The following is a 24979-nucleotide window of genomic DNA, read 5'->3' as shown; positions in this document are numbered from 1 at the left end:
AACTCAGCTGTTTATTTAGCCTAGCAATATCTCCGGACTATAATAGCTGCAATGGACGACTCTGAACGCGATTTTGAAGAGTTTCTTGTAGCGGACACAGACCCAGAGCCATACCTGTTTGAGCCGGAGCATACAGATGAGGAACTCCATGTGTTTGATGCTGAGCGGGCGAGAAGAGAGGCTGAATGCACAGAATGGGATTCGGTGCTACTGCTGCCATCGTTGGGGAGATATATCACCAGGAGGAAAAGCGCCGCAGAGAGTGCATCACAAGGAGTGAAGCTGCGTCTTCTTTTCCTTGCAGATGACGGTTCGGGTTCATTCTCTCCTGTTGCGTGGTAAGTGTGGTCCATTCGCAAACTTTATAACTAAAAAAACTTTTCACTACTCTCTATCGACGAACTACTAACACTCTGCTGTTTCCACCTCCTTCTTCCTTCCTTCCGCTGTCTTCGTTGGTTAATTTATACACGCGAAACGTGTTCTCTGGCTGGCTGGATTGTCCACCAAACGAATTTTATTTTATAGCGATCATACACTTGTATAAACATATTAATGGGTAGAATATTCAGATTCAGATTCAGATTGACAATAAACCATGCCAAATATTACACACTGGCCCTTTAACAGTGACCAAACAACCCACATTTCTAAATCCTGATTGGTGCATGTGACATCACCTTTTCCCAATTTTGCCCCGCCCACTTGAAACACTAATAGTAAGAGTCTGATTGAGTAAATATGGTTTAAGTTTAAATGTACGCATATAAATAGTCCATGTGTGTGTGTGTGTGTGTGTGTATGTGTGTGTGTGTGGCCTGTTGGACTCACTTCTGGTCCAGGTGGTCCTTCATCTCCTCTGTAGCCAGGAGACCCAGCTCTGCCAGGCTCGCCCTGGAAAACAACAACAGCGTTAATGACACCGTTAAAACACTTTGCAGACAAAAACAACCACATAAAGCAAACAGAAAAAAACTGGCCTCAGACTGTGACACCATTATGAACCAACACGACCTACAACACAGAGGCAAAGTTTTTTTAAGACTATTTTTTTCATACTTCTATACTAATAAACTGCTGTGCTTGGTAATAACTTTAAAATAAAGATACGTTGATTTCCGGTTGAAAACAGACTGATATTCAGTCTGAGTGTCTCAGATCTTGTTTCACCCTCTTTTCAAACAGCTACAATGCAGTTACAGCATCAGTGTGTCACAAAAACAAATTAAATTATGATGACAATATGTTAAGCTGTATGTTGAAAGAGAGATGATACTGCAGGTATTTCTCTAAATTCATACTGCACTGGTCAAAACTGAACGTTTTTTCACAGACTATTTGAAGGCAATGATTAAACAGTTACATTTAAACCCTATTTCATCAGGATTTGCAATATTGAGTGTCAACTTAAAAATCTGCATGTGATTTCTTAGTCAGGCTATTAATCTGCACACTGTACAGGATGAAAAATCTCATTATTGCAAATCACAGTGAAATATTGTCTAAATGTGAACGTTTAATCAACTTAATTAAATAGTTTGTGAAAAAACTTTTACTTTTGAGCTGGAGCTGGCTAATAGGAAGATACTATATCGTTATCGAGATATGAGACTATATATCGTCTTAGATTTTGGAGATAGTTGTATCGTGATGTGGCATAAATGGTGTTTTTTCCCTTGTTTTAATGGCTGTGTTACAGTTACTGTAAGTGATGCAAATGTATCAACTCACCAGACATTTCTATCAGTTTAATGCTTGCCTTAACCCACTTATCCATAATATTGATGATTACTGATCAAAAATGTCATTGTGTTCAAATTTCTGGAAAAAAATAAGAAGTCATCCCTACAACTTTGTCGCATCAGAGACGGCATTTGGTTTGGTTTTGTCTCCCAGTACGAGCATTGATGAAGTGCTTCTGAAGAGATATATATCTTGTCTTGAGATATAGCCTAAAAATATTGTGATAGAATTTTCAGCCCTATTTTGAACCAAAAAAAGTCTTTTCACCGATGACCATGTCGTTTTTTTTGCAATGGAAAAAATTCCGCTGGATATGACAATGGTTATTGTCAGCATTCAACAGCTTCAGCTCCCGCTGAGTCTTTGGCATCAGCAGAATGTTAAAATTTGATGGCTGGTGAAACAGAGGCCTGAAATTGTCTCAACCTAAAGAGATATTTAATACGTGGCTGAAAATAAGTTTATTACTGCCCCCTGGTTTACTGTTTCAAGGACTGTTGGACCACCCACAGTAACCACACCCAACAGTGATGTCACTGTGTCCTGGAGTACACCTGCACATAACTCAGGTATGTGATTTTCCCAGATTAACCCAGATTTCCTCATAAATTTGACCCATGTGAATCATGCAGAAATCCGCCCCAAAAAACCCGAAAACAAAACTCTTTCCAAACCTCCCAAGCGGACTAATTTACACACTGTATCTTGTGCATTTTACACAGAATTTATAGAAATGGAAAACAAGGCGCTGTTGTAGTTAACAGAAGTGTTAGCTTTTGGTTTGGCCCTATTTCCTGGCAAACAACAGCTGGGCCCAGCTGCTACGTGCAGTACCTCAGTCCTGTCCTTACAGTGAAGTCACACTGTGGAAATGGAACAAATCATTTTAACCAGGGTTCCTGCAGCTTGAGGTGAGTTAGATTTCAGACATTTTAAGAGTTTTTAGTGCCACTGAGATTGAAAATAAAGACCAAATTTACAACTAGAACAAAAGAAAGAAAAACATGAACATTTCAAAACTTTTAATGACTTCTCAAGGACCTATAATATATATATTTTTTTTTTCAATTTTGGAAAAGCATGTACTTCACTGTGTCTGCTGCACTTGACGGCCTGGTTACGGTGCTTTTCTACACACACACACATACAGAAGAGTCTCGCTTCTTGTAACAAACACCGCCACGCTACATCAAATATATACATAACATCTAAAAGCAGAAGGTTTGGCCGGTATAAATCATGGAAAATGAGAACCGTGTAAGTTTTCCATTTGTTGTTGATTAGCCTCACTTGACTTTACACATCCTTCGATGCTACTGTTGCGCATCCCAGTATCGATGTTGCAACGATATATTGTGACTTACTTAAAGTTACTTAAAAAAATGTTACATGACATGAAAGGTTTTCCCCAGATTACTGTACCAATTAATTTCAACAAAAGTCCACAAGTTTTCCAAAACTTTCAATGATTTTTACAAATTCCATGACTTCTCCAGGTTTTCCATGACTGCGACAACCCTTGTATAAGGTTAGGAAACTTTGGCCAAAATGTTTATTCTAACATAAAACATTTTTTTACATGTCAGAGATGAAGGGAGACCAAAACTAGGAAATACCTGCCGTTTGTTGGCATGTATTCTTGGCTATTTTGTGTTTCTCAGCCTGTGTGTGGGATTCCACTGCCTTGATTCCCATCATGCAGGGTTTCAATTTTTTGTTGTTGTTGCATAAAAATACACTAGCCCTGTATGCATTGCCTTGTACTGGTGTCAGCCATGCTGCAAAATCTTGGTTAAATAGCCCATTTTGGTTGATTTGCACCTCCCGGTGTCATCCAGAGTTCAGTGACAGCTTGTGAGCAGTGTGGATCCTCTGCTCTAAATATCACAGCCAGAAACAAAATATGAGTGTTGTTGTTTCCTACGGCGGAGTATTGGGGCCATATTGAAGAATTTTTTTTTTGGAGATTTCGAGAATAAAGTCATAATATTACGAGAAAAAAATCATAATATTACGAGTATGAAGTCGTAATATTACAAGAATAAAGTCGTCCTGAGAAAAAGTCATAATATTACGAGAATGAAGTCGTAATATTATGAGAATAAAGTCGTAACTGAGAAAAAGTCACAATATTACGAGAATAAAGTCGTAATATTACAAGAAAAAACTCGTAATATTAATGTGTGTGTCGAGGTAACACACCTGAGACAAAGAGCAGCTGCCACAAGCAGGTTCATCCTCTGACCCATTCTGTTTGTTGTTGGTTATTTCCTTAAATACTATGACTTTATTCTCGTAATATTATGAATTTTTTTCCCTCATTAAATTACAGCTTTATTCTCGTAATATTATGAATTTTTTTCCCTCATTAAATTACAGCTTTATTCTCGTAATATTACAAGTTTTTTCTTGTAAAATGATGACTTTATTCTCAAATCTCCCAAATTTTTTTTCTTCAATGTGGCCCTAATACTCCATCGTAGTTTCCGCTATCCTGATCTGTGAGATGTTAATGCAAGAGGCATTCAGTTAATTATTTAAGAAAAATAGATGTCACCAATTATTTTGAGATTTTACAATGCAATGATTGACAAAAAAAGGATAAATAAAATAAATAAAAATAAAATAAAATATAAAATGAATATATGAAATAAAACAAATATATAATAAAAATAAATAATAAATAAATATATAAATTAAAATAAAATATAAAATAAATTAACATAAAATTAATTTATTTAAAAAATTAATAAAATCTACTACTACTAATTTACCTACTTTGAAAGTCTTAGCATTTTAGTTTTTGAGAAATTAAGATATTTTAATACCAGTAAAGGCCTTATTTTTAGATGAATAAATTCAATGTCTTTTAAGGACTTTTTAAGGATCTGCAGGAACCCTGTTAATGTATTGATGAGGATGTAAATGGGAAACTTTTAGAGTTCAGGAGGCTATTTTTTTAAACATTTGTTTAAGGCTAACTGCCCATGTTTTCAGTGTCTGATAATCAGAGTTAAATCAAAACAGGATCCATCTATGTGGATGTGCATTGTTGAAATGAATATTTTTGCATAAATGTAAAAGAGTGTGTCTTTAATTTTATGTTAACGTTAAACAAAACACTGTAACCATTAAGTGCTCTGTACATGTAATATAGTCTGTGGTTTGTTTAATGTGTGCAGATGATGTGCAGCACATTACCGCATGTACAGTTTTTCCCTGAGTGTATGAGGTTGGCCCCACATGTCAGTTATTCCATGTTTTCTGTACTATTCACTTCTTTACGGTTGGTTCAGCTCTGGTGAGGAGAGGAGGCGCAGCAGAAAAGCACAAAAGAGCCATTGAAAGTTCTGACATCACGGAGGTTACCACAACTAATGCTTGTAACGTATTATTATTATTACACTGCCTGGTGCCTTATTAAGAAAACCATACTGAGGCTTTGGCTCAGGCCGATGGAGAGAAGAACTGAGTCAGAGGGGAAAGAGTGAGTGTCGATGTTCCTGGGAGGAGAGAAAATATGAGAATGAGAGAGGGGAGATGGGGGGAGTGGGCAGGACTCTGGGGCAGCAGCCAGGTTCGCCTCTGTTTAAGCTCCTGCCCAACACACTCCCCCGCAACATGAAATATCGATGCACAAGTGCAGCACGCATGCGCACACTCCTCCTCTCCGACTGGAAAGAAAAGGATGCTGCCAGGGAGGAAAGTGGGTGGTTCACACTTGGGGCTGAAACTCTACACAACAGGCTAACGAACAGTGGTACTGTAGCTCCTGTGTGAGTGTGTGTGATTATATTTGAGTGTGTCTTACAGGTTCTCCGTTGGGGCCAGTTGAGCCCTCCCTCCCCTGCTCTCCACGGGGTCCTGGATCTCCCTGGCAAGGAAAAGAACAAACGTATGAACCTAAAGACGTTCAAGACAGTAACAATAGACAAGAGAAGCAGACAGAGCCAAGTTTTAAACAAAGTTAGATCAGCAGCAGTTCACGGGGAGTGACTTTATGAAAACAGTATTCCATTAAGGCCGCTGTGGTTGCGGCTGATTCAACTGCCAAACAGAATTTCCCATGAAGGAGGAGGTGCTAAAATCAGACAGACCCCGAGAGACTTTTCATCATCCTTATCATCACTTACCGGCTCTCCTCTTGGACCTCTGTTTCCGCGGGAACCTTGCTCACCCTTCTCTCCAACTTGTCCCTACAAGGGATTTTAAAGATGTCAACACATATTTTGGCAGCTGTCACACAGTAACACTCATTAAAAGTCAATATTAATCGTACTTACTCCCTCGCCGCGATCTCCATCCGGTCCTGGTGCGCCCTAAAACACACACACACACACACACACACACACAACAGGATATTAGATGAGACAATAAAGATCGCAAACTTTCTGGCGTTGTCAGGACTTTCATCGCTTACATCATCACCGCGTTCTCCTTTGTCCCCGTTGTTTCCGCGAGGGCCCCGCTCACCCTGTCAAACACAAACAAAACATGTCATATTTCTTGCTTCGTGTGATACACTTTGTGCTTTGTCATCGCGCTCTTTGCGCTGATTTACCTGAGGTCCCAGTGGGCCGTAGTTTCCAGGCCTTCCTGGATCACCGTCATTTCCGGGATCTCCCTGAAACAAGCACACAATGTGTTATTACAGAACACAGAGAGGCGATTCGAAATCTTCAAGAGCACAAGTGTTTTTGTCTTAACTTGGAGCTATGGCGCTTCGCTAGTAGCAACCAGCAACAGAGGTCTGTTGTTTGATGTTTATGTACTGTCAGTGTTGGAGATGCTTCCATCAGGACGGAGGAACAGCAAACGAGACAACAACGTAGGAGGTTGTAATATAGTACCATTAAGCTGAGGTAGCGTTGTAGATGGTGGTGGTCTGTGAGGCCATAAAATACATCCCGACATGTGGATGGAGAATTCTTTTAACTATTGTTCCGCCATTATTTAAATTTCTTTGTGCTCTCCTATGGTCGTATTTTGCTTGAACTACACCACACTGCCTCCACGATCTCTGGTGGTACTGCTCCGTTTCATCTGTATCCGTAAGCTTTCAGGAAACGTGCACAAATACGGGCAGAATGAACGCAGAATACAGACAGAGGGCTCCATCCATCTCTGTCTCCCTATCTAACATTAACCATACATTAACCACGTTTATACTTTCTGTATGTATGTGAATAGATGTGTCCATTTCAAATATTGTTACCCTCACTGTCCTCCTGTGACCCACAGGATGGGACAAAACGTTTTTGGGAGCAGGCAGCAGGAGAATCATAATAACAATATTGAGCTTACAATGTGAAGTCAGCAGCTACTAGTTTGCTTTCACAGTGCATAGAAAAAAATATATGCTTGTATGTGTGAACACACGTTGTTTTATGTTAGGCATGGGAAGTAAAGTGGATCGTTTGTTAAGATAATAATATCATGATCGTGATGCTACGTCCCATTATCCCTTTATGTGTTAACATCGAGCTAACAGACTAAGCACTAGTTATTTGACACATGGTTGTAGCAGTCAGAATCAGAATAATTTTTTTTTACAAAGTTGGTTTTCACTTGTAGGGAATTTGCCTTGGTGTTTGGTGCACACAGTCAACATATTACTGCAACAGGCAAAAACATTACAATAAAAATGTAAAAAATACTAAAATACATGTACAATATAGCTGTTATGATAGGAGTTATCTTAGCATTATGCTATACTAATAAAATGTGCTTTGTTTTTATACAGAAATATTCAGTGCTAACACTATTTTCTTTATAATTTTAAAACACAACACGGGACTAGGATGGGACAGGAATGAAAATCCATTCCACTCACCCTCTACAGTGTAGGAGATATGGATCTTGTGTTGTGTTGTGATGTATTTGTTTTGGACTACTGCCTGCGCAGCAAATAGACCCTGTTCTTTGAATCTTACTTTTTCTCCTTTCTGTCCGTAAGGACCAGGGTCTCCCTTTGGTCCAGGGTCTCCCTGCATGCCCTGGAAGCAGAAAACACAGAGACAGTCTCAGTACATGATCACAAGCAGCTGAAGCCACAACACTCAGTCTCTGAGGCCGCTGTGCATGTGCGCGTTTGTTTACAGTGTGACTTTATGGCTTCATTTAAACAATCTGACAGCAGAGAATGTAAACGCAGCAGTGATTAAGAACCAAGGGCCTCGGTCTGCTGCAGGCGGATCCAGACGCAGGGCACGATGTTGGTCAGGGCCCCAATGAGGGTGGTATTCCTAAATATGCAACTGTGGCTAATGGCTAATGTGTAAACAATGTGGCTGAGCCTCAGGCTGATACGGAAATGGCCTGTCAGAGCGTGTGTATCTGATAAACAGGGGGTTTAAAGGGATAGTTGGGATTTTTTTGGAGTGGGGTCGAATGGGATACTTATCCATCGTGATATTATCTATAGAAGATGTCAGTCAGCACACCCCCAGTTTGGAGAAGCAGGGAGGAGTACTGACACAGAAGCTAAGCAATGTACTGCTGTGGATGGGAGTAGCAGCAAAACATATGTTAGCTATCTTAAAGAAAGGCCTACCTAATAAAAATCAATATCAGTCTAAGTGGATGCTACATTGAGAATATTTCCACCGCTCCATCTTGCTGTCAGAAAGCCCTTCCCTTTCCTGTTCAGTCTCCCTCTGCATAACTTCTTCTGTATACTCTGGTTCAAAAAGGCCCAGACACACTAAACCAACATCAAAGAACTAGGCGGCAAAGGCTGACTGTTGCGTTGCCTGTATCTAGGCCAAAAAGTTGCACTTGACCACACTGCAAAGCCAACGGCTAACTAGTGCATACGTTCTGTGCCTGTGTAAGAGGAAATAACGCTCCATACCCGCAGGTGGTGGTCTGTATTTGTCATCAAAAAAGGGAAATTGGAACACTGACAAAATGGATTCAAGATGCTAGTTAGCCTGTTAGCACATTATTAACAAACCAAATGTTGAAAGAACAAATCATGTTTATTGTCCGTAGGCTAACAATACCACAAACCATTACGCACCGTTTCTGCTCAAGAGCTGAATGGCTAAAAAAAAATAATCCTGCACACTTATTCCACACCACATAAGTTTAATAAAGCCACCGTTTCGATCCTAATTGGATCTTCACCATGTCAAATGAATTAATAATAATAATAATAATACATTTTATTTAAAAGCGCCTTTCTCAACACTCAAGGACACTTACAGAGCATTAAAAACACAATTAAAATCACAATTGACCTGATCATTTTGACCTGACAAAGGTTACTTACTTTTTGCCTCATGTACACTGTTTTTTGCTCACCTTGCACCTATGTTATGTGCGTAGAATTATTCTCTCTCATCTACAACAAGTTTGTTGTGATCTCACTCCCCCATTACTTTAGCCCTTTGTTTACTTTCCTCACTTCCGGTTCTCTTCTTGTGCGCTGTGCTGAACTGCCATTTAGAGTGATTTCATTCACTGATGGGCTAAGCCAGCTCCGACGCTAATCTATCATGCTGGACTGGCTGACAAAAAGTCAACAAGGGCTGACAAATGCCAACGGTGTGGGACACACCGCAAAAACTAGGGTGACAGACGCTCACTGACGACCTGATTGTTGGCTTGGTGAGTCAGGGCCCTGACAGATATCCTCCTGTCGCCACAGAGAATAGCATTTTGCCATCACTGTCATTATCACTGTTTTTTTTAATTTGTTGTCTCTTTAATAAACCACCGAAAATCTGATCCAAACACGATATAATACAGTGCACAACACATTTGTGCTTATGGGCAGCTCCTCCTGGGGGATCCTAAGGCGTTCAATGACCAGATGAGATATGTAATCCCTCCAGCATGTTCTGGGTCTGCCCCGGGGCCTCCTACCAGTGGGACGTGCCTCGAACACCTCTAATGGGAGGCCCCCAGGAGGCATCCTGATCAGATGCTCGAACCACCTCAACTGACCCCTTTTGACACGAAGGAGCAGCAGCTCTACTCCAAGCTCCCTCTGAATGTCCGAGCTGTCAGACATCATACAACCCCAGTTGTAAAAATCCAAACTATACCTTTAAGTCACCAAAATAGCAATAAAGTGTGTGTGTGTCCTAACATCTGCTGCAGTTCTCAAACCTGATGTCATCGTCAGTGTGTGTCAACCTCTAATGACCGGTTCCCATCTGGTTGTGATTCAATCTGTCTGTAACATGTGACTTTAATGTCAAGGCTGGAATGCAAGACCCCCCTCAACAGTGGGATTATTCTGAGATTGAGATATAGGACTCACGTCTGATCCGGGAGATCCTTTACAGCCGGGAAGACCGGGGAAACCATCTTCACCCTGAAGAGGAAAACCAGAGGAACAGTATCTTCAAGTAACTTTATCAACAGAACAAGAGACAGACAGCCAGAGAGCCAGGGATGTGTTGTTTGGATGTTCGGGTCCGTCACTCACCTTGCGTCCATCGATTCCATCATTTCCTCTTTGACCTTTGTCTCCCTGTGAATCAGCGAAAGATAAAGAACGAAAGAATAATGTAGATTTCAGAACAATCACAGAAACAAGAGCATCCACCTGAAGATCAGACAGCTGTTAGATGAGCTCACCTTGTAGCCTTTGTGTCCTCTGTCACCCTGCAGGAAACACACACACAGCGTTAGCCCATAATGTCCGTAACTTACACAGCAAAGCAATGCTTAAACTTTGACTGAATCTTGTTTATGTGTTTGTGTGCTTTGACAGTACCTTCTCTCCTCTGCCTCCACGGTCTCCCTGCAAACAGAAACACATCAGAGTTATCATCATGACAAGCAGCGAAGGGATCAGTGAGGAGGGTGAGAGTCTGACCTGGAGTCAGTGATCAACAGCAGCTAAACAACATGGAAAATTACAAATACCTTCAGGGTTAGGAATGTTTCCTTGCACAAACTTCCTGTTGTCAGTCGGGTTGCAGCGATAAACCCGTTCAAAGGTATACCGTGATATGAAAAATGACCGTAATCACACCATGTGCATTTGCTTATCCACAATATTAGGGAGGAAAAAAAATGGACGAAGAATCTCACCTTTATTTTAGTTACTTTCAAAGGGGAGACTTTTTACATAAACCTCCATTAACAAAATGGTTTCAAGTTTCAATTACAGTAGTAAAAAGTTTGTTCAATCACAACTAACCTTTACGTTTTCGTTCTTTAAAGGGTCGTTCTGACTGATAATAATTCTAATTCTGTAATACCGTGAAACCATGGAGACGGTTATCATAGCGTGAAAACCTCAGAACGTTGAAACCCTACCTGTCAGTTTGTTTCTTGTTCATGAACATTAATATGAAGCTAAGAAGGAGGATAAGGGCCATCACTAGGAAACGGCTGCAGTGGTGATGCATGGATCCGATTTCTCTGAGTTAGAGACCTGTACCTGCATGGACGTTTCACTTCCCCTCTACCGGTGTCTGTACGATATAGTGCTCTTATATTATACACTGTAGTGACGTATGAGAGTTTTCTTTGACTTCGATGATTACGGAGGCTTCTTTCCGAATGTTTCTCTGCATGCAGAAACATCACTGCAGCAAATATCATGGAGCATTTCAGCAAGGAAACTAAAAACTGTAGTTAGAAACTTGACAGAAGAAAAGAACTAAAGTTTTAGCTTCAGAAATAATCAGTGAAGTTACGCTGCTTTTCTTGTGCATAAATGCACACAGCATCTCTCTTAATGGGGACGAATTCATAGTTTCTGCTGCAGTGATCACTGTATGAACTTATTATCATGAATAAGTGATGATGTGGTAAAATATTACACTGAATAACACTGAAGCAGGCTGGTTTGAAATAGATTAACTTATATTCTTCTTTCCTTCTTTATTAGTAAAATGAAAATGGCAACAGGTATTTATTATTTAACCACCTGCAACTGCTAGTTTTTATTTACTTATTTAATTTTTCTTTTTAATTTAGTTTAGTTTCCAGAGCTGGTTTGCTCATTTCAGTTCAGATTTTATTGTTTAAAAATGTTAAGTTATAATTAAGTGTTTATTAGTTTCAGTATAACTTTTAGTTGTTTTTTTTAAAATTATAATATGAGAGGTATGTTTCAGTAGCAAGACTGAAGAAGTTGAGAACAGTTATAACATTTCAAACAGACACTTTATGAAGGCAGCTGACTCACAGCCGCATGAAGAAACTGACCTTCAAAATAAACGACATGTAAAAGACTGGACGAAATGGCTACACGTTTCTGTAAGATGTAACCTATTCCATATGTCACTGACAGACATTGTTCCTCTTCTGTATCGCTCACGTGAACTGATTCATTAAGTGCACTCTACCTTCATTCCACTGTAACCAACGGGACCAGGATCTCCGATACTGCCCTGTAACACAGAGACAGAAGTATTACATCTGAGTGACACTTCATCAAACCAAAACATGTGATGATGTCCTTTTGGGTGCATGTTTGTATGTTGGTGTTGGCGTGGGTGGAGGAGGATGATGGTGGAGGTCACCTACCATGTCGCCGACATCTCCTTTCTCTCCTGGCATCCCTGGTCTTCCTGTTTCTCCCTGTACGAGGGCAAAAAAATAAAGATGAGATCATGTAGAGTTTGTGCATTTTGCCCGACAATCATCTCTAGCGCAACTGAATACAGGGGTTGTTTTCATATCATATCATCACACCTTAGCACCGATGTCTCCGTCTGGTCCTTTAGGCCCTCCTGGAGCCTGCAGACAAAACGACAAAACACAAAAAGTGAGACAATTGCTCTACAAACAAAGCTGAAGAAGAATTTATGATGGGAATAAGATAATAAACGGCGTACTTACATGGCAGTCGAAAGAGCAACACTGCAGAAAAGAAAAAAGAAAGATGATGAGCACCTTGAGGAAGGAAAAATGTCTCTGCATATGTAGACGATTATTGGCTATTCTTGACCAATAGAGTGATAGTTAATTTGTCGTCAAGGAGGAAATTCATAGCACAAACAAGTAAGACAAACAGAATGCACATCACAGACACATAGGATATAAGAGTTAATACACAAGAGACAAAAACATGGTGTTTGTTGCATTTTAAATGTGTTCTGATTGGCTGCTACCTCGGCCAGGTCTCTCTTGTGAAAGAGATTTTCAATCTCAATGGGACTTACTAGTTAAATAAAGGTTAAATAAAATAAAATAAAACACCACAGACTGAATTTCAGATCAGGGGAAGGTTACTTGGAGCTTAAAGCTCCTGATGAAACTGGCCCTTCTCCACATGGGTAGTCTGAACCTGCATCCAGAGGGAAGGGGGATAAAGATTGGTGGAGCGGATGATTTGAGCTCTGAATGATTGTGAGTGGTTTGCTGATCAGGGATGAGGTGACACAATCAGATAGTTTGGGGGGACATATGAGTCTAAATATCTAAATCTAAGGAGACATGGCCCATGTTTCCAGGTCGGATCACAAGCAACACTTTAACTATCGGATGACAGTTGCTGATCAAAATATTAGTGATTACAAAGGGGTTACATTCATTCTTTTCAGTAAAAAGTTTCTATATAGAATAAAACATTCATTTTGTTGCTTTGCATCTTATTGCAGAGCAGGAAAGTCTTCTTTTGGCATATTTACAGATGACACGAGTCAGCAGCGCGGTGGGGGCAAATCTGAGTGCAACACCATTAATGGTAGGATGGTTTACAAGGAGCAGTTGTCTCTACGTCTAAACAGGCTGCATTTTTGTCCGTTTATCCGTCTTGTTTGAATGGAGTGGCGCAGGAATGAGTCCTAAAACCTGGAGATGAGTTAGCATTTTAGCTCTCATGATTCCTATGTCTGGAAGTCAAGTGGGTGTTTGGTTAGAGGACTCATATAACACAAGCTTAGAGACTTAAATGTCAGTAAATGTGACTGTGATGTAGTTCGTTTGTTGTCTAACATTAGCTTTTACTTTGTTGATTGCACTGATGCTTCAGAAATCAGAAGTGTTCATTTGTAAAGATTATCTTGCTGAACAAAGCATGTCAGTACCATAAACTTTTGTTTGCCACAGAGTTTATTTTGTGCAATAACTAATGATCTGTAACCTATTACATTCCAACAGCAACCTCCCAACATGTCCAATATTTAGGATATAACTGCAGTGATTTTGTTGGAGATATAAAAGTGAGCTGATCTTGAAAATCACTGCGATCTCAGTTTGCTCATTTCAGCTTCTTGTCGCTGTCGTGCCTGACCCCCCTTGTTTCCCGAGTATGGGAGAGTTCGGCAGAATTTACACGGCAGAGGAGAGCAGCTGTAAGAAGACTTAATACTGAGACATCCTCACTACATTCAGCTAAGACTGACTGCACTAAATACACAGCTTTAGTGGCCACAAAGAAGAAAAGTCTGTTTGGTTGAGAAATCCGGTTTGTAAACATTTTAAAGCCACGACACTTAGCCAGTATAATCTGTCTTGATTCAAGCTGCATCAGCAAACACTCAACATAAACAGTTTTGCTGTTGGAATGTTTCAGTTAATACAAACACATCTGTTCACACATGTTGTCCCACGGCTCGAAATGAGAGCAGATCCAGTCTTTTGGATCTGCAGTACACTTTCTGCAGGTTCATACAGTTACTGTGTACCTTAGTGCACCTTGTATTCAGGATTACATAATCAGATTACACAAAATTAGCAACTGTAATCAGCCCGAATTACACACAAAAATCTGTGTAATTAGACTGTAGTTACATTGTTAGGGATAACTTGATTAGATTTTTGATTATGTTTTTAAATATGGAAAAAAAGATGCTTTCCACTCCTGGTAATATCACCATTTTGCTGATTATGCAAAGTGCATTTTATTTGCAATTAAAGTGTTTTTCCCTTCATCCAAACCAAATTTCTCCCAAGGGAGACCAATAAAGTAACCTTAACCTTAACCTTAAAGTGTTCTGAGATATCTATTTATTTATTTACTTATTCATTTAACTAAATTTTACCAGAAATATTTAGCCTGGTTCCAGACCATAGACCCCGCCCACTCAACTGAGTAGGCTTGCATCTCTGGTCTGGCATACTGCAATGAATTTGCGATTTATCTCGTCCAAACAATGGACGGACCAATGAACGCCGGGGGTGGGGGCGGGTCTAGCGATTAGCCAATCAGCGCCACGCTGATGTCAAGCTGTACGCCGGTGGGTAACTGGTGAGGATAGCAACAATGGCGACTGCTACAGATCCTACAGACCACATTAACGATGCTATCGAGGTATTTCGCCACTACTCGCGTTAATGGAGGACCAAATTAAGGAAGCTGCTAAACTGGATTTAACGGCGATGCAGCTGGGCGTGCACGACGACAGAGACATTTTAAACGGGCAATGCTCGCTTGTTTTCAGCACCCCTGAGGCATGGATACTAATGACGTCAGATTCTGGGTGAGTCGTTGATCTCTACTGATTGGTTAGGGAAAAAATCAAATTCCCTCCCCCTTGTAAATCGCCTTCAATGGAAGCCATGTCAGACTGAAGGTTCTGGCAGCTTCAGTCTGACACTCAGGCTAAGAAATATTCCCACTGGGATTCAAATCTCTTTCGCCAGGAAGTCCAGACAGCAGCAGAAAAAGTTTCACATAAGAGAACAAACAGACTAAAAACACAGCAGCAGCAAAATACATAAATAAATTTAAAAAATATTTAAAAAAACAAAAAAACAACAGACTTAAAACCAACAGCCAATTTACAGCAGACAACTGCATTAATAGCATTCAGTAGCTGGACATGTACATTCAGTGGTTAAATTCAGTTTTTCAGTACTGTTTTAAATGCTAAAATGCAAAAACTCAATGTTAACTTATTGTCTATCTACCAGTGTATTTGAGTTTTATGAGTGGGAAAATGATGGCAATAAACTAAAACTAAAATAGTCCTTAATCCTGTTTTCATAATCCCCCATGTTAATAATTTAATGTAGTTCAAGATGACTCTGTAGCTGACACCAAGATAAAGGAGCAAAAACTTTCACCAAAGACAGTGCAGGTTTGAGGAATGTCGCACATTCATTGCACCAAATATAAAAAAAAAAAAGAAAATTTGTGGATAAAAAATAAACAATATTTGTGGAACTCAAATGTTTGTACCTGTGTCCATTTTTTTAGTATAAGGTGCAATATTTTCGATGTTTGATGCTGAAGAAATCCAAAAGGCTGTATGACATAGTTATCCGTGGTCAGTGTATGACATATATTAGATGGTGGTCAGCACGCCACCAGTTTAGAGAAGCAGGCTGGAATCCGACACAGAAGCTAGGCAAATTGTGCCTGAAATTTGGAGTATTTTCACCCCTTTGTCTTACTGTCAGACAGCCTGTTTTACAAATTTAGGTCCCCATCTTTGCTCTTGTCAAAGCCACCAGACTCCATTAAGAAAAACAGTAATTTTAGCTCAGGAGCTGCTGGTCTACCACTGCTTTGATGAGCTAGTTTGTGTGTGTTACTGTGTGACTGTGGTGAATCCAAACTAACCCTCTAAAATGCTAAAGTCACACAATAACACAAACTAACTCACTGATCAAGGCAGCAGTAGACCAGCAGCTCCTGTGTTCAGCAATGTTAAATCACTGTTTTTCTCAATGGAGTCTGGCTTTGAAGAGAACGATATAACAGCTTCATTTTCCTGTTAGAAATCATTGTCTGCTATTCAGGTAAAGCAGTGAAAATATTCTAAATAATGTACACCTAAACTGATACTGGCTATTTTAGGTAAGACTTTTTTTAGGTGGCTAAAATTCATTAAGTTTCCAGCTCCCTTCACAGCAGTATATCGCTTAGCTTCGGTGTCGTACTCCAGCAGGTCCTCTTCTATAGAGTCTGCATGTTGTTTTTACAGTAGCCCAGAACAGACAAGCCAAAGTCTACTCAAAATAGGGGCTTTTTTGTTTTTATGTAGGCTACTGTAGTTCTCCTACATGCAATCTGCAACCTCACTGGTAAAGGCTATTTAAACCCGACATACAGGACCTTTAAATGTAAATGCAGTTAGCACACGCACAGACACATGCAAAAAAAAAAAAAGCCTTTCAGAAATATCTTACCGCATCCTTCGTTGCGTTTGTCTGGGAAAAAGAAGGGAAGAAAACAGACAGTTAGCTAATAAATCAACAATGTTAAACTGTGTTTACACAGAGGAGAGGAGAGAAGAGGAGAGGAGACATACGATCATGTCAATGATGGTGCGAATGGTTTCCATCTTGGTGGATCGGGCGTCGTCTGCAGCAGTGAAATTCTGTCTGTAGGTCTGGTCTGTGGCAATGAGTGAAAGTCTGGTGTCCTGGTGACAGACAGAATGCATCATCATCATCATCAAAGCATCATCATCATCACATGACGACAGCCATACAAAGATTCATTTGATTTTACTGAGCAGTATTTGAGAAATTTTAAAGGGAACATTAGCTCAAATGACAGTTTAACATTCACAATTTCCTCATATTTATTTAGAATAATCCCCCTCTGATCTCACTGGGTGGGGGACAGTAATTGTGCGATGCGGCTTATTGTAAAATTTCATGTTACATTCTGTTTAAATATAGGTTGTTTATAATTAATTAATTAATAATTCAACAGGTTACGCTCTAAGTTATGTTGGTGTATGGTGTTTGGTCTTCGAGCACCTGCCCCTCTGAGGGTCTCTGCACAGCTCTGATAAGTACAACTGCCTGTGTGTGTTTTGTACCTCCTGGTCAGGTGAGATGGCGACTGCGAACACTTTGACTCCATGTTGCCTGGCTTCATTCGCAGCTTCCTGCACACCTCCACATGGCTCTTTGTAACCAGTGATAGGATGACCATCAGTCACCACCACAATGTATTTGTTCTCATGGTAGTGGGAGCCCCTGCATGCAGGCAGACACACAAACACACATGATGTCACTCTCCTTATGACTTAATCTGCTGAAAAGTTTGTGTGTGTGTGTGTGTGTGTGTGTGTTATTACGCAATGAGCAGCTCAGCGAGGCCCCTCTTGATGGCGCAGTCAGTATATGTGCCCTTGCCAATGTAGTCGATTTTCTTGACGGCGGCCTTCATGTCATTGCGTTTAGTCCTCATGTCGCTCAGTTCGAACACAAGTTTGATATCGTCACTGTAGTGCAAAGCTCCTGAGTTCCACGTCAGGGTGCGGTCACATCGGTGGCGCCTGAATGAATACAGGTGTTAGGTAGAGTAATCAAAACACACAACATTAATATGCAACATGATACAGTCAGGCAGTGGTGGAATAAGTACTGCACATAATTTAAGTAATAATTGAAAGTTTTCATTTACATTCGTTTTTGGGAAAACACTATCTTTCGCAAAATGAGGTAACACAATGGAGTTGAGACGAAAAACTGGGTTTCTGTGGAAATCCCCCCAAATATCCCAAGCAGAGCACAGTTACACCCCTTTCCTCCCCCACGTATATGCAGTTTTTCTTTAACGTGGGGAAACATGCTTAAAATATGCGATAGATTCCTTTGCCATCGCAAGTATGTCTTTCTTTTGTGTCACATCCAATGTCAAAACACAGGTTAGTTAACAGTAGAAAGCAGCATGGAGGCTCTCTTTCAAACTCCATGCAGACTAAACTGGAATGATGTTTGAACGCTGCACGGACAGAGACAATGGACTTTGTGGTGATCTGTTGTAGCAACGTGCTGGACAAGGGGTGAAAGTTAGCGCGTCCACCTGTGGTGTCGTATTTCTATCACTGCTGGTCAGAGCTTAAATACCCATGACTACTGCAGAGTCATTTGTTTTGGGAATGAATGCCAATTGTAACCTCTCCCATTAAATACAAAAGCCAGGTGTTAGGGAGGGTTTTGTCTGATGGGAAAGGGGCTTTAGGCCATATCCACACTTCTTTTTTAAAAGTTTTCCATAAAAACGGAATCATCTCAAGATATGTGTACGTAAACATGAAGCCACTGAAAACGCTGTAGTACATATGCAAGGCCTGTGAGTGGCGCTGCAACAGACTCAATCTTTAACTCATAAAGACGACACTGTTTGGATCTGTGGGAGGTGAGATCTAAAAACACACTTGTAATTACCGCTTATCGCCACAGGTGCCGCCAAAGACAACAAAACAGAGATCTTCGAGATTGTAACTTTTAAGGTAAGCTATGCAGGATTTCCCCTAAAAAGAAGACTCATCTCAATCATCACTTACAACCGACTGTCAGTGTGTGGGGATGTATTTTTCTGCAGAGACTCTGTGACTAGTTACTGGTTGCAGTTGCTAGTCAGTGTGCTGTGCAGTGTACTTCTGAGGATGTTTTGGTCCGTCCTTAGCATTGTTAGCTTGTTTACTACATTACATGAATGCCGCTGTCACACGTCCCGCTGAGCCCTATTCAAACTTTAAAGCTTTATATGGAAAAAACGAATTGTCAAAATTCATATTAAATGGCCGAATCTGATTTGACTGACATAATCGGGTACAACCGACAGTAACCAACAATCCTGCATAGTGTACCTTTAAGTATGGCTTTGAAGTCGTTGTCATACTTTGACTCCGCTGCACTCTAGAGGCAAATACTGTAAATATTTAAATCTTTATAAATATTTATAAATTCTAAAAAGGCAGCTTGAGTTAGTTTCTTTGCAGATTCCAATTTTACACACTGCTCTAATCTGTGATGACTGAGTAAAAATTGATTTATATGTGTAGATTAGAGTAACTATCAGTACATAAACAGAATAAAACAATATAATAATAGTGTCATAACATCAGGACATTGACGAGCAGTTCTGCAGCGTCATGGAAACTTTTTGCTGATAATGTTGCTGCACTTCTAAGGAGTAACTTAACACCAGGCTGAAAAACACTGCTTCACTGCTGTCTGTGGTCAAAAGTTTCAATCAGTGATGGGCGTGGTTGAGCATAGTGATGTCACGGTGTCCCAGAATACATCCGTACATCAGTGTAGCAAGGTGAGAAGTTACTCTTTAAGATTTTAAATGCATTGCTTGTAACTTCCACTGTGCTATTGCTTCTTTTATAACTAAAAGATCTGAATGCTTCTTCCATAATTGCAGGTGTGTGTGTGTGTGTGTGTGTGTGTGTGTCTTACATGTCCTTGAGTTCATCTATGAAGTCATTGGTGAATGTTTTGATCTGGTCGATATAAAAGCTGGGAGGTTTCTGTCTGAGGGCGACACTCTCAGATGTATCCAGCACAAAGAAAAGGTCAACAGGACAGTCTGCTCACAAAACAAACAAACAAACAAGGCTGTCAGTACATATCATCCACTCAACAACCATAAAGCTAACAAAGAGTTTATGAACCAATAAATCTAAAATGCATTTGCAGCACAGGCATCACTGCTGCAGCACTGGAGGTCTGCATGATGCTACCTGGAGCACGCTGCGTCACACTGAGGCTGATCTACCTGATCTGTCCAGGTAACACAGGCCTGTACTCACAACATTGTGCTCTGCATATACACCTGTACTATTTCACTTCAGCATGGAGGCAGGCCTGATGTTCCATTACCTGCTTTGGTTCTTGTCTGCATTTATAACTCTGGCACACACAGCACTGATAGATCTCAGTCTGCAGTACACCCAACGCTCACTATTCAACCCAATAAGACAACCATAGGACCAAACTAAGGCCTGCTCATGTTGGGCTAGGCTACTGTCATATTCTGATCTTACTCTCAGTAGTTATTGCATCTGTGCTGCTCATTAGTAAGGCTCAGACTTCGAGAACTATGCAACCCTGAGACACCGAACAGCTGGACCAGCAAACATCCCTTCAGCATAAGACATGTCACATTCAAACCCAGCATCATAATGCCATAAAGAAGACAATAGAGCAGTTTCTTGGAAAGCACATGAATATATTTTCTGCAAACTTACCCGCAAACTTGCCTCCCAGCTGGTTCTGGTTTTGCGCTCCAGCCAGGAGAACGCACAACAGCGCGAGGAGACCTCTGAGAGTCTCCATGGCTAAACTTCAAAAAAACTAATAATTAAAAAACACACACAACACCCCCAGAAACAAACACCGAACCTCTCCGGCCCCGAGCCCGGCACCTCTAAACCGATTCGCCAAACTTTTCGTGATCCAGCGCTCCGTCGCAGTCTGTCGGAGGCGAAGACACAGAGCGCGCAGAGGAGGACCAGAGCGCACGGCACGGAGAGGGAGGAGGAGAATGGAGGAGGAAGAGCTCAGGCGCGCGCTTTTTGAGGACGATGAGTAGACTAGAGCGCGCACCAGCCCAAAGTTTATACAAAATCCCAGATATGCCTGCTTCCTTAAAAGGTCCACAGGGACGTGGATACACGGGAATAAACAAAAAAGCTGCTGACTCTGAAGGAGGTTCCAACATGCACTGATTGTTTGTCTCTGTAGGAAAGAGCGTCCCTGCAGAAACTGATCTTGGTTATGTTTTAATAAAATCAGAAAAAGCTTTGCAACTTCTTTTCACTCATGCAGTTAGATGAGATCTGGAATTTGTGCAAAATCTACAAATGCAGCCGTGAATAGATGCACACTGGAGTCATTTCATCAAACTTAATGAAAAGCAGCTGACACATCTTGGAAGCATTTTTATATTCTTTCTGTAGAAGTCTCTCATTTCCGTGGAATACGGGGGTGGGTGGGGTATGAATACATCTGGTTCACTTGACCTGACCTGAACATAAAAGCAGGAGGATGGGGAGGTGGTGGTGGGGGGGTGCTTCATTTTTCCTGGGTAGCAGGAAGAGACACAGTGCCATCTAGTGCTTCTCCTGGGCAGATCTTGGAGAGGACTTTGGAAAGAGTTTTCGGGGTGCAGTGAGGCACTTCCATGGAAGGAGGCAGAGAAGTGTAGGCGGGAAGTGTACATTTGGCAAGGTGTTGATGGGGGTGGATGTTGCACGGTTGCTGTGGACATACATGAGTGTGTGTGTGTGTGTGTGTGTGTGTGTGTGTGTGTGTGTGTGTGCGCGTGTGTGTGTGTGTGTGCTCAAAGTGTGGGAGTGAAGTGAAAGTCTGGCCTGGACTCAGAGTTTCCACTGAGATCACTGTTTCAGGGAGAAAAAGTTGTGTGGAGCAGGGAGGGAGGGAAGGAAAGGAAAGAAGGGAGGGAAGGAGGGATGCAAAGAAAGAAGGAGGGGTACATCTGGTAATGATCTGTGTTTATTAGCAAGCTCTCATAGTAAATCTGTTGGATTTTTGGCAGCTGTGTTTAAATTGTGATGCATGCATTTTGATGTCTCAATGCCTTCATCAGGGATCATTACTCTGAAATTCTTGAGAAAATCATTAGCGAAGCATTTAGGAGTGTTTTCGGTTTTCACAGTTACATTGGGAGACTTTGTTCGAAGGAAAGCACCTCTCATCTCGTTTGGGCCTTTTTACAAGAGGTGGGTCCAGGTCATTGTTTTACAAGTCACAAGTCTGGAGTCTTTGCACTCCAGTCCCAATTTAAGACAGGCAAGTCCAGAGATGAAACGGTATGAAAATTTCATGTCACGATTAATGTGACCAAAATTATTAGTTATCAGTAGGTTTGCAGTGATATATGAAAATTGACAGTTATCATACAGTGTGCACTGGCTTATCTACAATACTGACAAAAAAATGAAACTGGACAGAGAATCCATCCATCCATTTTCATCTGCTTATCCGGGGCCGGGTCGTGGGGCCAGCAGGCCAAGCAAAGTCTTGACTTTCTGTTTTTTGTGCAACTACAAAGTTGGAGGTCCATTTTGCAGACTGTTTTGTTTTTTTGTTGACCACAGCGTAGATTTTGTCCACAAACAAAATTATTTTTGGTATCAATTTTTTTCAACTGGTACTCAGTAACATAACGTTAGTTCTCCGGTTCTATCCTGCAATGTAATTGGACGGGCTGTTCTTGTTCACTGTTCCTATGTGTACCTATGAAAAGTTATGCACTACAAATTTTATGTAACCCATTTAATCACGAGCGGGAAGGCTGCCATCACATGACCAATGCGCTGATGGAAGTAAAGAATAAAGTAGCACGAAGATGAAAAGTCCACGCAAGGGGGTAAGCAAACACAGGAACTTCCCCCAGGAGACCAGAGTTTGGGACTGAATGAAACCAAATTAACTTTGAGTTGTTTTTGGGGTACGTCGTTTCCATTTGTCTACTCCTAAACCTAATCTATGTAACTGTACATTAAGAACTAATGTCATCGTGGAGTGGTAATTTGTTAGATGTCATACAAACCATTGTATGAGGATAGGTTGCGTTGGACGGTGTCTGATTGGTTCAAACAAAGTTGAGAATTGTGAAAAAGTGTTGACTGTTTGGGATTGAACAGTGCTAACGTTGGTTGATTCAGAAAATGAAGGCACATGAAAGAATTTGTGGAACACTTTTTAAATAAGATACATATAATTTTGGGGCTGGGGGAAGATATCCAGTATTTTCAAGTCAAAAGACTCAAGTCCAAATTATGTCACAAGTCATCACTTGTTATTTTCAACCCGGTCTCACTCTGAAGTCATCGAAATTTGGCACTTGGGCGTCAGACATGTACGATAACAGCGTCCAACACTGGCATGATATGCGATCGGTTGCCTTTAAAGTTTAATGGCACTGGCAGCGTCAGAGGGAAACACGGTGGGTGGATGGGTCCAAAAAACACAACTTTCACCCAGGAGAGGGATGTTTGTGTCCTATAGAATTTTAAAGACAAACCCTGTTCTTTTTTCCTAAACCTAACCACGTGCTTTTGTTGAAGGAAATAAAATGTCAATTTGTGCTGTTGTACCAATGCAGTGCGTTTATTTCGGAAGACACTGTGTGTGAACGTTACATTTTACAAGTGTATCTTGAAAGAAGACAATGCATGCAACAGGCGGAACTTGATACGGTGTCCCAAAAAGTCAACAACCAATGCACCCAGGGTACCTTTCATGTCCAATCTGAACATGGAATGTCCATGACCAAACGTCAAGATGTGGCGAGGTCGGAGTGAGAATGTTTTGGTATTTTTTAACCTGGACCCTATTTTCCCATGTTTTCGTGTCTAAGTGACGAATGGAGACAATTTTTAAAATTGGTCCAGTATTAAGAGAGAGATGCAGCCACAATAGCGAAACAGGCTGCAATGTATGAGCAATTATGCTCAGATTATTGTAAGTGTCTGACAACACTGTGGAAAGGATCCCTACAATGAAATGTAACCTTTTTCTCTACCTTTTGCTGATCCGGTCTGTTTGTTATTGTGTGTAACCAGTTTTCGTTGACGGAGAAGTCTTGTTGTGAAGTGTCATGGATGTTTCCACATTGTCGTAATCAGCTGAATATTCAGCCATGACATTGAAAAATATTTTAGGTAACAGTAAAGCCCTGTCTTCACCAAGCAGTCTGGTACAGTGCAGTTCAGTTTGGTGGGCATTTTTTCCATTTCCATTGTGAAAAGTTGTGGATGGTACCAATGGAACCAAAAAAAAAATAGCTTAATTTACTGAGCCAACTGCCGGCAACTTTCTCTCACTCTCACTAATGTTTCCACTGTTACAGACCAGTGAAAAGTATGGAAAAAGATTCATTTTCTTTGTAGGATCCTTTCTGTAATGTTGTCAGACACTTCTAAAAACAATCTGAGCCTGTGAGCGGCAAAACCCGGCACTTTTAGTGGACCTTCACTGACAGTGCACAGTTGCCCACAGGGATTACATTGCAGCCTGTTTTCACCGCTGCCCACTGCAACACTCTCCTCCAAAACCAGTTTCAAAAACTGTTTTCCTCATTAGTCACTAAGACACAAAAACATGTGAAAATAGAGTCCAGGCTCAAAAATACCTTTGTTTCCCTTTAAGTCAAATTTATGACTTGACTCTGAATCAAGTCCAAGGCAAGTGACTGGAGCCCCCCCCTGCTATTTACAGTCCTGAGACTGGCATGTGGGATCAAGATCACTTAATTACCTCATTAGGGAGTCATTATCTTTTACCCCGAGGAAACAATCACAACAAACAAACATGTCCTCAAAAAGGTCAAGATAAACTCCAGCTACATGTAGAGAGAACACACATACTTCCTAAAGCCGAGCGGTTCTGCATAATGTCTTGGGCACAGCCTGTTGGCAGACAGGATGCAGCACGAGTTTCCACAGGATCCTGACGTTCAGTGGAGAAGATTAGCAGCATTTCTGAGTCAGAGAGAAAGAAGGGAGAGTGCCGAGTACAGCCAGTGTCTCCTGACTGACTTTTTTTTTATTTTTTCTGAAACAGTTTGTGGTTTCAACATCTTGCAACATTTAACACA

The 24979-nt window shown here is 40.9% G+C and overlaps 1 protein-coding gene across 1 annotated transcript in view; it reads right to left on the bottom strand.

The window, feature by feature from the left end:
• The window catches only part of col6a1 (collagen, type VI, alpha 1), a 48607-nt gene extending 27764 nt beyond the window's left edge, over positions 1–20843 (bottom strand). Inside the window, exons 1-21 of the mRNA XM_033650242.2 lie at positions 20604–20843; positions 19813–19942; positions 17694–17894; positions 17433–17592; positions 16914–17027; positions 16792–16812; positions 12553–12573; positions 12406–12450; positions 12238–12291; positions 12057–12101; positions 10472–10498; positions 10333–10359; positions 10181–10225; positions 10013–10066; positions 7677–7739; positions 6305–6367; positions 6164–6217; positions 6027–6062; positions 5877–5939; positions 5555–5617; positions 832–894 (exon numbers count right to left, since the gene is read on the bottom strand). Of these exons, the coding sequence (XP_033506133.1) occupies positions 832–894; positions 5555–5617; positions 5877–5939; positions 6027–6062; positions 6164–6217; positions 6305–6367; positions 7677–7739; positions 10013–10066; positions 10181–10225; positions 10333–10359; positions 10472–10498; positions 12057–12101; positions 12238–12291; positions 12406–12450; positions 12553–12573; positions 16792–16812; positions 16914–17027; positions 17433–17592; positions 17694–17894; positions 19813–19942; positions 20604–20691 (1437 nt within the window). The 5' untranslated portion in view covers positions 20692–20843. The remainder of the gene's footprint in view (positions 1–831; positions 895–5554; positions 5618–5876; positions 5940–6026; positions 6063–6163; positions 6218–6304; positions 6368–7676; positions 7740–10012; positions 10067–10180; positions 10226–10332; positions 10360–10471; positions 10499–12056; positions 12102–12237; positions 12292–12405; positions 12451–12552; positions 12574–16791; positions 16813–16913; positions 17028–17432; positions 17593–17693; positions 17895–19812; positions 19943–20603) is intronic.
• Positions 20844–24979: the final 4136 nt, after the last annotated feature.

This window comes from Epinephelus lanceolatus, chromosome 12 (assembly GCF_041903045.1).
Source record: "Epinephelus lanceolatus isolate andai-2023 chromosome 12, ASM4190304v1, whole genome shotgun sequence".
In the NCBI taxonomy this organism is placed as follows: Eukaryota; Metazoa; Chordata; class Actinopteri; order Perciformes; family Serranidae; genus Epinephelus; species Epinephelus lanceolatus.
The sequence above is the reverse complement of the archived record's forward strand: the minus strand, read 5'-3'. Positions and strand labels throughout refer to the sequence as shown.